The 13,828-nt window shown below is 39.5% G+C and overlaps 3 protein-coding genes across 6 annotated transcripts in view; 2 read left to right on the top strand and 1 right to left on the bottom strand.

Annotated features, from left to right (window-relative positions):
* Window positions 1–73: 73 nt before the first annotated feature.
* Window positions 74–5,813, top strand: cipca (CLOCK-interacting pacemaker a). The gene is made up of 4 exons (XM_071497708.1): window positions 74–365; window positions 1,587–1,703; window positions 2,190–2,359; window positions 3,365–5,813. Exons 1-4 carry the CDS (start codon window positions 341–343, stop codon window positions 4,160–4,162), a joined length of 1,110 nt encoding a protein of 369 aa, XP_071353809.1. The 5' UTR covers window positions 74–340; the 3' UTR covers window positions 4,163–5,813.
* A 69-nt stretch (window positions 5,814–5,882) lies between these two features.
* Window positions 5,883–9,644, bottom strand: zdhhc22 (zinc finger DHHC-type palmitoyltransferase 22). Of its 4 annotated transcripts, none has more exons than XM_071497710.1 (4): window positions 9,522–9,644; window positions 8,476–8,681; window positions 7,254–7,811; window positions 5,883–7,153 (listed from the first exon to the last, which is right to left on the bottom strand). In XM_071497710.1, the coding sequence occupies exons 3-4, from the start codon at window positions 7,807–7,809 to the stop codon at window positions 6,876–6,878; spliced, it is 834 nt and encodes a 277-aa protein (XP_071353811.1). In that variant the 5' UTR covers window positions 7,810–7,811; window positions 8,476–8,681; window positions 9,522–9,644; the 3' UTR covers window positions 5,883–6,875. The 4 variants fall into 4 exon arrangements, with proteins under 4 accessions (XP_071353811.1, XP_071353812.1, XP_071353813.1 ...); XM_071497711.1 differs by having other exon boundaries at window positions 8,494–8,681; XM_071497712.1 differs by lacking the exon at window positions 9,522–9,644 and having other exon boundaries at window positions 8,476–8,728.
* An 81-nt stretch (window positions 9,645–9,725) lies between these two features.
* Window positions 9,726–13,828, top strand: part of tmem63c (transmembrane protein 63C) — a 32,962-nt gene continuing 28,859 nt past the window's right edge. Inside the window, exon 1 of the mRNA XM_071497701.1 lies at window positions 9,726–9,875. The gene's annotated coding sequence lies outside the window, so the exon portion shown is untranslated. The remainder of the gene's footprint in view (window positions 9,876–13,828) is intronic.

Raw genomic sequence — 13,828 nt, 5'->3', positions numbered from 1 at the left:
TCACGTTTAACACGGGCATTTTGGCCCTTAGTACTGTCTTAAAGGTCCCTATGCTTATGTAACCTATCCTAGCAAGGCCAATATTATTTTTACACAATCCAAAGAGCCACACGAGAGGATAAAGTGATTTAATATACGCCCGAATCTTTCCAAAACAAAAGAATTCATTGGATGATTACATACTTTTTTTTCCATTGGAGGACTGCGGTTGCCTGTAAGACAACGCTGAGGGAGGAAGTTCAAGGATCAGTTTTAATAAAGCGTAGCTAACGTTAGCTTGACAAGAGACGAGAACAACGATAGGAAAACTTTAAACTTGGATGCAAATATAAACGGATATATGTTTTCAAGCAAACGACGTATTGGTAAGGATGGTAAAAAAAAATTATACTATTAGCCGAATATGTTACCGATAGTACAGCGATGAGTTGGTTGCCAAGCTAAACCTAGCTAACTGAGCTAACAACGAGCAGGGCAGGGGCAAGGCAGTAAACAGAGGAACAGGCTGTAGTGGATGCAGACAACAACTAACGTTACTGCGTAAATGTTGCATTTCACACACTGACATGTTGTTTCTTGTCACAGTTTAGTTGCCTTGACGAGTTAAAGCTAAGCAGTGTAGGTCAGCTGCCAGCAAGTTGTTAACAGTTAGCTAACGTTAATGTGAACAAGTTGTGTAACCATCAACAACTGCTAGCTGCATTGCGATGTTATAAACACTGGGCAGTTCAGACTCCAAGCTAATGCTATTTTTTTTCTCTACCTTGAAGTCTTCGTGTTTCATGTATCATACTGTACACACACACACACACACACACACACATATATATAAATATAATGGTTGTGTGGCAGTGGCCGACCTTTTAGATTTAAAAAAAATCTTACAATTAAAATAATATTGTAAGTTTTTAACCTGTTTCATGTCCAATTCAAAATATTATGTCACCCTGTCTACAGAGTTGTCAACATAAGCTTTTCTCCGTAAATTAAGTGGATAAAGTAAACAAATGCTAATATTGTGATGTGTTAATACAAAACCAGCACAAAGCAGATGCTTTAAAGGTACTGTACGATTTAGTCAACACACAAAAAAAATAAAATAAGCAGCAAAAATAACAGTTTCAATACCATAGAGTATTTAAGGGAGGGAAGTATGTATTAATAGCAGCGGTATTGTATCGCCCTGCATTATACTAGACGACTGATTTTAGTGTGACTCCGTGTAAAGAGAGTGATCAGGGAGACGGCACTGACCTACTGACCCATCAGTTATTGTGAATAATTTATATAAGCACAAGCTAAATAGTAATTGAGTCAGTCCTCAATTAACCTTACATTGAGACACTGAAATGGCAGGAGGATGGAAACAAACCAACTAAACTACAGTGTAAATGATAGACCTGCAACATATTAAGTTAAATGTGTCTCTTAACATTCTCAGTCTCAGTCCCTATTGTCTTGCCATTACATACCCTAGACTAAAGACAAAAACAAACTGAAATCCATCAGGTCTTTGCTAGGCTTTGCTCTTACCCATTCCAGGCTAACTGTTTTGATCCTCAACTCTTAACTGTCCATTTTTCCAGAGCGGACAAGCATGAGCGGCTTTAGTAGACCCGACAGACACAGGACACTGGCATTCACCAGGGCAACACACCTCGGAACAGCAAAGCCTGACCTGGAGAGAGATTCAGGCTTCTCAGGTTTGATTCAGTTATGTTGCTCCACAGAGATAAACATTCTAATTCCTTGTTTCCATATAGATGTTTTATCTTCATGTATTTTTGGAGACTCGTGTGGTGGAATTGCCAGAGTGGCACATGTTGTGACGTGGTGTAAGTGCATGTAATTAGCATTTTCCTGTTTTAAAAAAATTACAGTCAAGACAAAAACAAGGTCAAGTCTAATCAAATCTGGGGATCTAGGTCACATTCTCTATGTAGGCTGTCCTCTGTTGGGGCAGTTTTTCTGATGACTTTTATTTCCACTATGGAGACAGACCTGGATTTGGTATAATCCACCTCATCAGGTTGATGGTATCCTTTTCAAGATGCTCTAGAGGTGCTTATCTGCATCTGCCACTGTTTTCATGATGCTAACGTTCCAGCTCAGTTACTGTACACAATAGAGAGATCAATCTGTTGCTTTTAAACATGATGAGACCCATATGCTTGTCTTTGTCTCCTCAGATGCCAGCTCTGAGTACCTCAGTACAGTTGATCTGACTGACTCTGAAGATGCAGGGAGGACTGGGTCCATATTCAGCCAGGACCTGACTGGAGCGCAGGTGGCTGTGATGGGAGGCTCATATGCTGGACTGTCTCCAATGATCATTATGAACAACCTTGTTCTAAATCAGGTAAAATACAATGTACAGTGTATGTTTGTCTCTGCCTAGCACCGTTTATTTCATTACTCCTAACAGATTTAACACTGGGCTTGTTTGGCGCTTCGTTCTGACTGTCAACAGTTGGTTTTCCATCCAAGTGTTAAATTTTAACCACATTTTGAGAAATTTAGGAAAAGAGTGGGGTTGACAATCAAACCCCAAGTGGGGAAAAACAATGTAGAAAACATGCTAGAAATAAGGCATTTATGTTTGTTTTATGTATTAGTTTAAGGAACATTACAGTCTCTTTGCTCATCGCTCCACACATATTGTATTTTTTTGTCTGCTGCTATTTTCTGTCTCCTCAGTGGAGCGGAAACTTCAGTGAACATTTTAGTCACATGCTTCATGTAAATCATGATTAATTTGCTAAGTTTGTTTCCACCTGTCTTTGTCACATTTAGCTTTTATTGATACATCAACTTTTCCACCCCAGCCTAAAAATATTTCTGTGGCATTTCCACTGAGGTGTTTTATTCACAAATTTAAAATAATCATAAAAACAGGTGGAAGGAAACACATCTAAGGTGTTTTACACTATTAAACTAGCTGCTGACCCTGAATATTCAGTCTTTTTCTCAAATCACTTTTTCACTGTGATTGTCTGACTTTGTTCTGTTAACTTAAGGAGTGCAGAATCTTTTCTATCAATTCATAAGAGAAGGTCGACTAGTTGTGGCAACTGAGTTACCAGCAAACATTCCTACATTTCTACTTTTCTGTTTTTTGGTTCAGGCTTTTCTCTCATTTGTTCATATATCCAGGCCTTTATTGACCATGCAAGGTTAAATTAACCTAGAGCTAAGAGAGTGCATATGTAAAGGCTTCATTGTTATTTTTAATGTGTAATACTTACAATGCATTTTCTTTGAGTGTTTTTTTCCTTCTGTATATGATCCTTATATTTAATGACTAGTGTATCATACATTATGTATCCTATTATTGCATAATATTAAAGGTGTTTTTCTTCTCTAGGCATCTTCAATGGCTCCAGCAGAAAAACAATGGGGTTTTCCGTCACCCTTGGAAGTGATGCCTCAATCACAGGTGGTTCTTCTCCAACCTATGGTATCAAATGGTAGCAGCAGTTCTCCAAAGACATGCTTTGAAAATATCCGACAATCAAAAGGTTACATGCCCATCCTCAAGTCTTACCCCAGAATCGCCCCTCACCCCGTAGATGTGCCCACTAAGAGGGTGGGATCCTCCAGAGTTAGGGGGCACTCAACATCAGTGTACGACCAGCGACAGCGGAGGCACCACCACAGCCAGAGGCTCTACAGCTCCTCAAACTCACAGCCAGCACTGCAGACTGCAGTCAAACCCATCTCCAACTCCGAAGCAGCAAACACCAAGGCACAGACGGCCGAGAGTCAGGAGCAGCTCAGTGACAAGTACCTCTACTCGCTGGCAGGAACCAGCTCTCTGCTCCCCTGCACAGATGAATTCAGGACAGAGGTGGACAGTGAAAGGATGCATTCTGACAAATACCAGGACACCCTCTCGATGCACAGCAACAAACTGAAACGTTTCAGCAATACTTATAACATTCTCAGCAAGTCTGGCTTGCTGGGGATTGCCATGCGCACAAAGCAGCTGATCAAGGAGAATAAGCGCACTCAAGGCCAGCTGCAGCAGCTTCAAGAGCAAACAGCTCTGCTGCTGGAGGCTCTGAGCAGCAGAGACCCACAGCTCTGGACTAAACTCCAGCTCTCTCTGCAGGACATGAATAATGAACAGTGGGGGGCTAAAGCTCAGACAGTCCTGGCTTAATGTATTGGTGCATGTGACCAGCAGTTCTCAATCTGGGGGACAGAAGATGATTTAATGAATGTGGAAAAAATAAATCTCAAATCTTTACAAAGACACTTTCTTTCTGTGAAATAGTCAACACAACATCTAGCATTATAACTAAACAAACAATAACAGAACTAAACAATATGCTTTCATGCTCTGGCAGGAGGTTGTCAGTAAATCATCTTAAATTTGCAAAAACATTCAGAACTGCTGGTCTAAGCTCCACACATGAAGCTGCATCACATCCACTATTACCAAGTTGGAGTTAGGAAGCATGCTTACATTTCAAACCCTTGCCTATAAGAAATTTTCTTGCCTCTGATGTTTCAACTTAGCAAGTATCACTTGCAATAGGGCTATGCCAACTATACGTCAAACTCTAATTGCATAAACGCATGCCTTACAGCACATGTGAGGACACATGGGGTTAATTCCCTATACATGCCTTGAATGTGATTTCTGTAGAGAAAGTATAAGTATCAGTTTACTTTTTAGATGAATCAGAAAACCCAGTATGGATTAATGTGGCCTGAATTTCCTTTTTCCTGAGATGCATCTCAAATCATTTTTTTCTGTTTACTTTGTTTTCACATTGTATAGTAATGTAATTGAAAGAGGAGGTGCCTCCTTTGTCAGGAAGTGGATTGCTCTCAGTTAAAGTTCAAGGTTTTTTTTAGTATAATATTGTTAGTTGTTGTCAATATTATTTATTTTTAATATTGTTTTTGACCAAGACTAAAGCTGTGTGAATAATATAAACAAACTAAGCACACTATAACTAGTTTGCCGGTTCACTGGTAAAACAAGCTCTTGTTTTTAAAGACGTAGGAACGTAGGAATTTGCAAAAACTTAAACCGTAGCAAGTGAAGTGCTGTAGCCATATAATTGTCTTGACTTTGCGTATGTTGCTGCCATTCTTATGCCTCCTGCAGTTTTAAGCTTAATATGATGTAGTATTAAATGAACCTAAATATTTTCATTTAGTTTCCTATTACAAACTCTTGCACTTTAGTTACAGGGTTACTGACATTTTTAGATAAACGTTACGACTTGTTCCTCTACATGAGCACTCTGTCTTGATAAAATAATGTGAATATAAATGTTTAACTGGATGCCTGTGCCTTTTGAATATGTTTATGTTTGTACTTCATATCAATGCTTGGGCAGCTTTGATTTCTGTACTTCTTTGTGAGCTTCATATGGAAGAAAGTTGAATGTACTTTTAGTCTCCAAAGAATTAACATTCTTCTATGAAAGTGTAAAACAAACCATAGCTCTGGCACCATAAAACATTCAGAGTTGCATTGGAAAGATAATAATGATAATCATAAAGACAAATTACATCATAAATGGTTCAGTTTTAATCTTTAAGTCTAGGTCAACTGTTGTATTATTTATTTTAGCAACAAAACACTGCTGTTGCAATATATTCTAATCATGAGGAGATGTAAAACTATGAAATAATCAAATCTTTGTTTTAAAAGGGCAAAAGGAGAGTGAAAAAAAATAATTTTGAACCACTTTTCAGAGGTGTGTTTTTTCCGATTATTGTGAATTGTGCTTTCTGTGTCACTTTTAGTCACTTTGACTAATAATGAACTGTCATAAAACTTTGTTTGAAGACCACTTCCTCTCAGTCATTTATTTCACTGTCCTCAGTATGTGTAGTTTTGAAAAACAAGGACTGGCAGCTTGTTGTTATTCGAGTGCTTTTATTGGTATAACAGGAATAGACAAAATAGCTCTAAAAAGTATACTTATTGAAATCCAAAACATCTTTGACACAATGCTGAATACGTCAGTAGCTGTAGCCGCAGCATAACAGTGAAAAGTCCTTACTATTCTTATACAGAGGGCCCTATCATTAGCAGTTTAGTGAATACCTCATCTTGGGGGGGTCAGTAAGCATGTAAGACACAATCTTATGGCACATTGTGAATAATACCCTGGATAATAATATGGTAATCATCTTCTCATTTCCCTCAACTATTCTTATAAAGGAGCACATTACTGTACCGTCATCAAACTGTCTGAGTCACATTCTTTTGAGTAGGAAACATCAGGCTCAACAACATGTAATAGTTTATTGTCTAAACAGTGATGTGAAGCCTGGCAGTTGATGCTATAGAAACTGTAGTTTTCTCTGTCTGCTAGCCCTTAACATCAAAGTGAATTACAGTCATAAAAACTAATTTCCTGAATGTCACATTGTAGTATCCTACAAGGAAGTGTGGAAGAGCAACACACTTTGACTAATCTCAGAGCACTGCCAAATCAATAGCCTAACACAAATTTGCAAACCCATGAATGCATGCACCTAAGCAAAGCCACCTTTATGTTTTTAATGTAAGCATGTAGAAGTGCATGTAAAACTGTTGTATCTAAAAAAAAAAAAAAAAAAAAAAAAAAAAAAAATTATTTGTCTTAATATTGCCCTGTAAAAAGCTGCTTAGAGGATAAACTTACACTATGCACTTATTCAAAAGTTTCACATTGCTTATATGGCTCCTGTCCTTAAAGGAATGTATGCTAACGGGCTAACTATTTCATGGAGTACTTTAAAAGTCATAAAGCATCCATTTAGTACTTAAAATCAATCACCACAAGAAATCCCAAGAAAGCATTTTCTACAACTTGTGCTGCTTGTGTGAGCTATTGGGAGCTATTGATATGACCTGTGGTTATCACTCAGTCTTGTTTATGTGCATCTGTGTCATCAGAGCACATCTCCACTGTCTGCACTGGCAGGATAAGGCCGAGGATCCAGCGGGTACCAAAAACATCCTTGAGGTTGGTTCTCCAGGGGGTGCGGTTCTCCACGAGCTGCCCTCTCTGCATCTGACACCAGGTCTGTCCCCGTGCCACCAGCAGGACCTGCTGGCAGCAGAAGCCTGCACAGACCAGGCCGATGCCCAGCCACACGTAAAGCATCAGCACCACAAACAGCTGCAAGCCTGAGATGGTTCCTGTGAGGAGAAATTAAAAAGGAGGAGGATGTGAATTCCTCAGCAAGTCATGTATCTTAAATGAGTGGCTCTAACTAGAGATATAGCTACAGCAACTTACCCATGAAGAAGTAGCCGGTGGAGAGTGGGAGAAGAGTCAGAAAGGTCAGTGGGTTCTCAAAAGAGATGGAGTACTCCACTGTTAGAAAGGCCACGCCAAGAACCAGAGAGTACAAACATGTGCATGATGTGTAGATGCAGAACATGATAAAGTAGCGCATGTTTTTGTTGCCGATGCAGTTCCCAGTGAAAAAGCAGTGGTGATCCCTCTTGAGAATAACCTTCTTGCACAGTTTGCAGAAGTGACGGCCGTTCAGGAGGTAGTGTGCGTCCACTTTGTCCGAGCAGTGTGGCGAGCACACTGGAACCACAGTCTCATTGGCACTTTCGGCAGGATATTTGATAGTCATTATGTAATTTCCCAGTGCATTGAACATCAAGAAAAGGAAAACAATCGTGTGAAGAGTTGTAGACCCCTTCAATGATGTGTCCGGGTTTGGGAATATTGTGGGTATGAAGAAGCAGAAGTGCAAAATGAAGGTGACTGCTGTAGCCGTGAAGAAGTATGCAGGTGCCACAGCATTGAGAAGTCTCAGTTTTAACATCCTGGTGAACATGTCTGTGTGACAGTGACGAAGACACAATAAGCATGATGTTATCATGACCTATTTGGCAGCAAGGGGTCAGTATAATACACACCATCACAAAATATATTGTATCTTTCAGCTGCGTTTCTTTACCATGGCTCTTACAGATTGCTTTCAGATTACTTTGTTCCTTCCAGTCTTACGAAGTCAGGACTCTTTACATAAAGCATCTGACTGAAAGTAAAACACCTCCTATTTGGAAAGACAGATCATAAACGTTGTGTGATCCGGCTGTTCTTTAAAACAGATCACGTCTGCTCTGAGGAAAAACTCATTTCTGAGCAAATGTGGGTCTAGGGATTCTCAGGGGCCATCGAGAATACTAAGAATATCCCAGCCTTCCCACATGTGATCTGCTAACCTCCAGCACTAACAGACAGCGCAAACCACAGAGTGAACCTAAAACTGGGCCTTTGTGCCCTTTAAACGGGGCTTTCCGAGTGAAAACACCGGGAAGGGCCGCAGGTCAATTCATGCCCCAGATGACAGAGAGCATGTTACACGGATCAAGGGCTGATTCCTCTCCTTGTCTGATCTCTTCAGGAGACACATCAGACCGGTGCCAGTGATGGCGCCAATCATTTCATTCCCACGACGACGCAATGAATGTAATAATGTGATAAAAACCGTGCTCACCGTGTCCGGGCTGCCTACCTGCGGCTGTCGGGGAGCAGAGGAGCTGTCCTTTCAGCACCACGGAGCCTCCGCTCGCAGCTCGGCACTCTCATTCAAACGCACAGAACAAGGTGTTGTTGAGCCACATTGACGTCTTTTTTTTCATTAAAATGGTGTCTGCTCCTTTGTCTACCGCCGCCTGTTGGTCTGGATGCGTCTGTTTTCTCCTTTTTAAAAAAAAAAAATTATTAATTTACCTACATTTTATATGTAAAGACATTGTCACCTTGTGGGGCAGCCCATATGCATATAGATTAGTAATAATAGTAACAGCACAAAACCCACGTAGGATAACTTAGGCTGTGTGAAAACACAGTGTTTGATGAACGTTTTGTTTTCTTTTGTTGTTGCTTTCTTTTGTTTTAGTAAAATTGATATCAGTTTGTCACAACGTTTGACTTAGACATTTTCTTCTGTTGGCGTCCTTGTTGGTATCCTTTTAAACATTTTATTGTTGGCATTGATCGAAGAGGTGTTCAGAGTAAAAGTATCAATATCAGACAGTGGAAATGTGTATATAAAATCATTAAAAATGTATTTAAAAATCGATTAAGGACGTCACTTAAGTAAATGTATACTACCCAAAGGTTACTCTGAAATGACTCAGTTGCAGAATCATATTTCATAAGCTCCCCATGTTTGGTATGTAAAATCTCAATGTACTTTGAAAAGTAACCTAACCATAGATGCCAAATACATGTCGATCTTTATGCTGTGGCATAAAAGTATAAAGTGCCATGAGAGCCAAGTGCGAGTACTTCAGTTTGTATTTACTTGAGGAAATGACACAAAAATCGGAAAAAAGGAGAAGAGACAGACAAGCAGACTGGTTTAGTTTTGTCTAATACAAGACAGTAGACGTTTGCAAGAAAGACAGTTTTCCTGTAGGTGGCAATGCACCCTCAGTCATTTTTACCTTATGTCAGACTGCTGTCATATTAGTGGTGTAGATTTGTTATGTTTTGCTGTTATATTTCTCAGCAGGCGGAGGTCCACATTTCGCTTACCTTGTGTCTCCTCACCGCCTCAACCACTCCGCCTGCCACGCCTCTCCAGTCTTTCAAAATATACACTGCGAATAACTGAACCCGCTAAATAAGTGACTTTAACCTCTATAGCTGATCACATTATTATACCTGTCTGATTCGCATACCCTCAAGTCAGAGACCAAATCGAAATATTCCACTTAACATTACTTGACGCTCCCTTAGCAGCCTATTGTATCAGGTGTTTAATTGTCAGACAGTCCCTGAGTAGGTGGGAGTTTCTCTTGTTTCTTGGTGTTGGATAAAAAAAAAAAAAAAAAAAAACAGCAGCATCTCCATCACCACCAGACGCCAGCGATCAGGACGCTTCCTGAGGTAAGCGATATGAATTTTAAAACTCATGTATGGATATTTGGTGATTTAAAGGTGCGCTGGAGCGGTTTATTGACGCTGTTTGTGGCACAATCGTTTTTATCAACTTACAGAGCTGGAGGAAGGCGGGTGTGCAGACTGTTGTGAGTGCTGCGCTGCAGTGAGCGGGGGAACACATAGTCGCCAAATATTGTCAAATTGGAGAGAGGACCACCCTTTCTTTCAGTTATCATTGTCCATTATGAGGTTTAGTCAGGTCTTTGCCTTCTAAAGCTCATTGCATCATGGGTCGGTGTTGTTATTGGCTGGTGAGGATGAGGATGTTTCTGGCAACGTGTCAGACCTTTGCACCCAAAACAGGTACAGCCCTTCCTCTCACTACAGCACCTATTGTTCCTCATGGAGTCAGAGGGGGTGCTGAGCCTTTACCGAACACCAAACCCTGCAGTCAGGGGTAGATTTAAGTCAGATAAGGAATCTTTGGCCATACTGTGACCATGCTGCCTTCACTCTGCTGTCGTCCGGTGTTATTCAGTCTGTTGGGGTTGTATGGACACAAAGCCTTGTATTGGTCAAGTAGTTTGACCTGTTGAATCCATGTTAATCCGACTGTAAGTTTTGACACAGAAATACAGGCTTTTAATACTGTTCCTGAGGTAAACTGAGGTCATTGCTGCTTATATACGAGATGAATTTGCACTTTTTGGCAGTATGGTCATGTTAAATGAACTCCTGCCATTTGGATCTGACTATGATGAAGGGAAGTGGCCTTTAAAAATGCCAGATTTATGATGGGACTTTCATTTGGAGAAAGGTCTTAGTATTTGTAGTGGAAAGTGATATTTAGGTATTTAATGAATTTTAATGAGGAAGCAGAGTCATATTATATGACTGATTTGTCAGCTGGTGTCCATACACACACGCAGAGCATCACATCAGAGGATCAAGGACCATGACGCTGGCAATTAGTGTTGTTCATTAATTACAGAGGAGCTCCATCCTGTTTGCAGGCTCCCATTTATGAACCCTCCATAAATAGAGGTATTAGGCTTTCCAAGACATCTAATGATTCTAATGAATGAATGACTTTAACTACTATAAGAGAGTCATGGGTTTTAACTCCCTCTCCATCATCCCTGGCAGGCTGAAAGGTCACTGTAAACACTTAGTAGCTTTTGAAATGGAAATGAATCCAAGATAACCACAATGCTTTAAATCAAGGAAAAATCTACAACCTTTCAATCAAACTGATGATGAGTATATTAATGTATATTTAGTTGGGCAGTGCAGATGAGCAGGTAATAAACTCCTGCACAGTATTAAATATATGTATTTTATCAGCTATTTTAAATGTAATCGACTCCTCTCCTCTCCTCTCCATTTGACTCCTTTCTTTAATGGGTTGTTCAGTCTGTGGCTTAGGTTCACCCCTTTTTTTTCTCATGTTTCACTGCTGAGGCAAAGGTCCAATCAAAAGCTTTTCAGTGGGCTACCACTTTAAATTTTAATCTGCGACAGCTCCAGGAAGAGAGCACAGTAAGTCTCCCAAGAAAAGGGAGCGAATGAATGCTGATCATCTTCAAGTATCACACATGCATTAATATTTCAGGAGACTCTAAGCTGAGATTGAAAAAGGAGCTTACAGTAGTGAGATAGATGTTGTCTGCTTGTACAACATCTGCTGAACATGAGTTATACTTTTGAGAAATTCATAAGCAAACATAAGCCTCTCCATGGATCTGTTTCATGTGGTTTACTTTTTTTCTATCTGAGCAGGTGGACAGCTCCAGCTGAACAGAGCAATCAAACAGCAAAAACAGTTAAGTAGATGTACAAAGACCCTTTGTAGTTTTGCGAGTTACCGCTTCCTGTCATGGTGCAAAGCATCAAATAATCACATAATCTGCTTTGCTTCCCAAGGAAGTAGTGAAAGAGGCAGAGCAAACATTGTGCAGCTGAACAATGTCCACTGCACTGAGGTTTCAGCTCCAGGAATATCAAACAAGCTTTGTTCGTGACCTCATTCTTGAAAAAGATTTTAATAACATTAACAATCTTCAATAATTTTTGTCACATACAAGTTTATTGTGTTGATCTTGTACCCTATTTCTAAAACAAAGTATTCTTTCTACTATTATGTACTACTTTTAGCGTTCTGACATTGGTCACATGTTTTTCTAGTTATGAGTTAGCAGTGTTAGTATACATGATCTATATAAGGGTGAGTGAAGTGGCCAAAATCTTATACCATGGTATATTTAATTTTATATAGTAGTGTCAGTCTTTATATCACTGTATTACTTTTTTTTTTCAAGCAAGAAGACATTTGTTGAGACAGTAACCAAAAATGAATGTTTTTACATCTAATCAGGTGAATTCAATACTCAAGAAGTCATGGTTATTTATCACATTGATTTAAAAACAAACAAAATAGATAAAATGATAATAATAGATATAATCCATCCATAATCCAATAATAAAATCCATTATTTCCATGAGCATAACCCCTAACAGTCTAATACACTCAAAGATATCAAAGAAGAAAAATCCCATTGTCTCACAATGTATGTTGTTATATTGTCCAACCCTAAGGCTACATCTCTGACTCCTTGTCATTAATACAGAAATTAACTAGAATGGCATTCAGTACAGCACTTAGACTACATCCACCAAGGCCAAACAATCCTACATGTCTTTTGTTCTCAAGTATAGTTTTACTTATTTATTGTCATCAATCCTTACACAAGACAACTGTGTGGTTTTTCTACCTGCTGTGTGAAATGATGACGTCAGTATTATACAATTCATATATAAGCTCTACAGCTGTGTGACTTGTCTCATTGCTATGTGGCAACTGCAACTGGTACTATGTCATTTTATTAGTTGGATGTTGAATGAAATACTAATGTAAGCATTCCTAAATGCTGCAGGAGCCACATTCACCTTTACTTACAATTAATAAGTGGAACTCGTGTGTGACATGGATTCAGCATTTCCTTCCACCAGATTCAGATTAGTATCTGGATCTGCTCTAAAATGTACCAACTCCTCTGTGCATTGTTGTACATTGCTGGATTCACCCTTTTAACCGGATCCACAGCAGAATTTAATGGGTTCCTCCCTGACCCATGCCTCATCCCTCCAATAAGTTTGGTGCAAATCAATTCAGTACTTTTTGTGTAACCCCGACTAATAAATAAACAAACCAACAAGAAACAACCCAGCAAACAGAGACAGGTGAAAACGTAACCTCCTTGGTAGAGGTAATGAGGGTTAACTCTACACACAGCCCAGACTGAGGATCTGAGAGGAGCGGCCCACGCTGTTGACAGATTGCACACACTGCTGTGTAGCACCAGACAGACGTCTACCAGTGCTCTCCTGTCCCCTCTGCTAGTGATGATGATGATAGTGGTGGTGGTGATGGGAGTGAGATGTGGGGTGCAGGTGTGTGTGTGTGTGTGTGTGTGTGTGTGTGTGTGATATATCTAAGATTGCATCATATGTGAGATGTATTTCTGTGACTCATCTCCCCAGCCACATGTCACAGGCAGCTGGGTATGAATCAAAATGTCAGAAAACACTTTGATGAAAGCCTCTTAAGAGATGATTGAACACAAACAGAATATCAAAACAAAACAGCGGCTGATGATACACTATAAATCCCATTTCGCTCACTCAACTCAAAGATTTATTGGAAATGACCTGCACACAAAAGCTTCAGTTTTTAACGTTACAGTAAATTCAAAATTGTGACACAAAGTAACTGTATTACATGACGCTTGTCTGGCTGGAAATTTATGTCAGTTCAACAAAACACAAATAATTTGTGTTTTGAGGATTTAGTCATATTAACAGGGAATATGTTATATGACATAAAATCATCAGGTTATGAATGTTTATATTTTATGTTAATTCAACACAAACAAAATGATGTGTCGTAACTTAGTCATTTT

This window comes from Trachinotus anak, unplaced genomic scaffold (genome assembly GCF_046630095.1).
Source record: "Trachinotus anak isolate AG129_WGS33_773 ecotype Australia unplaced genomic scaffold, CSIRO_AGI_Tana_v1 ptg000015l, whole genome shotgun sequence".
Lineage (NCBI taxonomy): Eukaryota > Metazoa > Chordata > Actinopteri > Carangiformes > Carangidae > Trachinotus > Trachinotus anak.
This window is presented reverse-complemented; position numbering and strand designations above follow the sequence as displayed.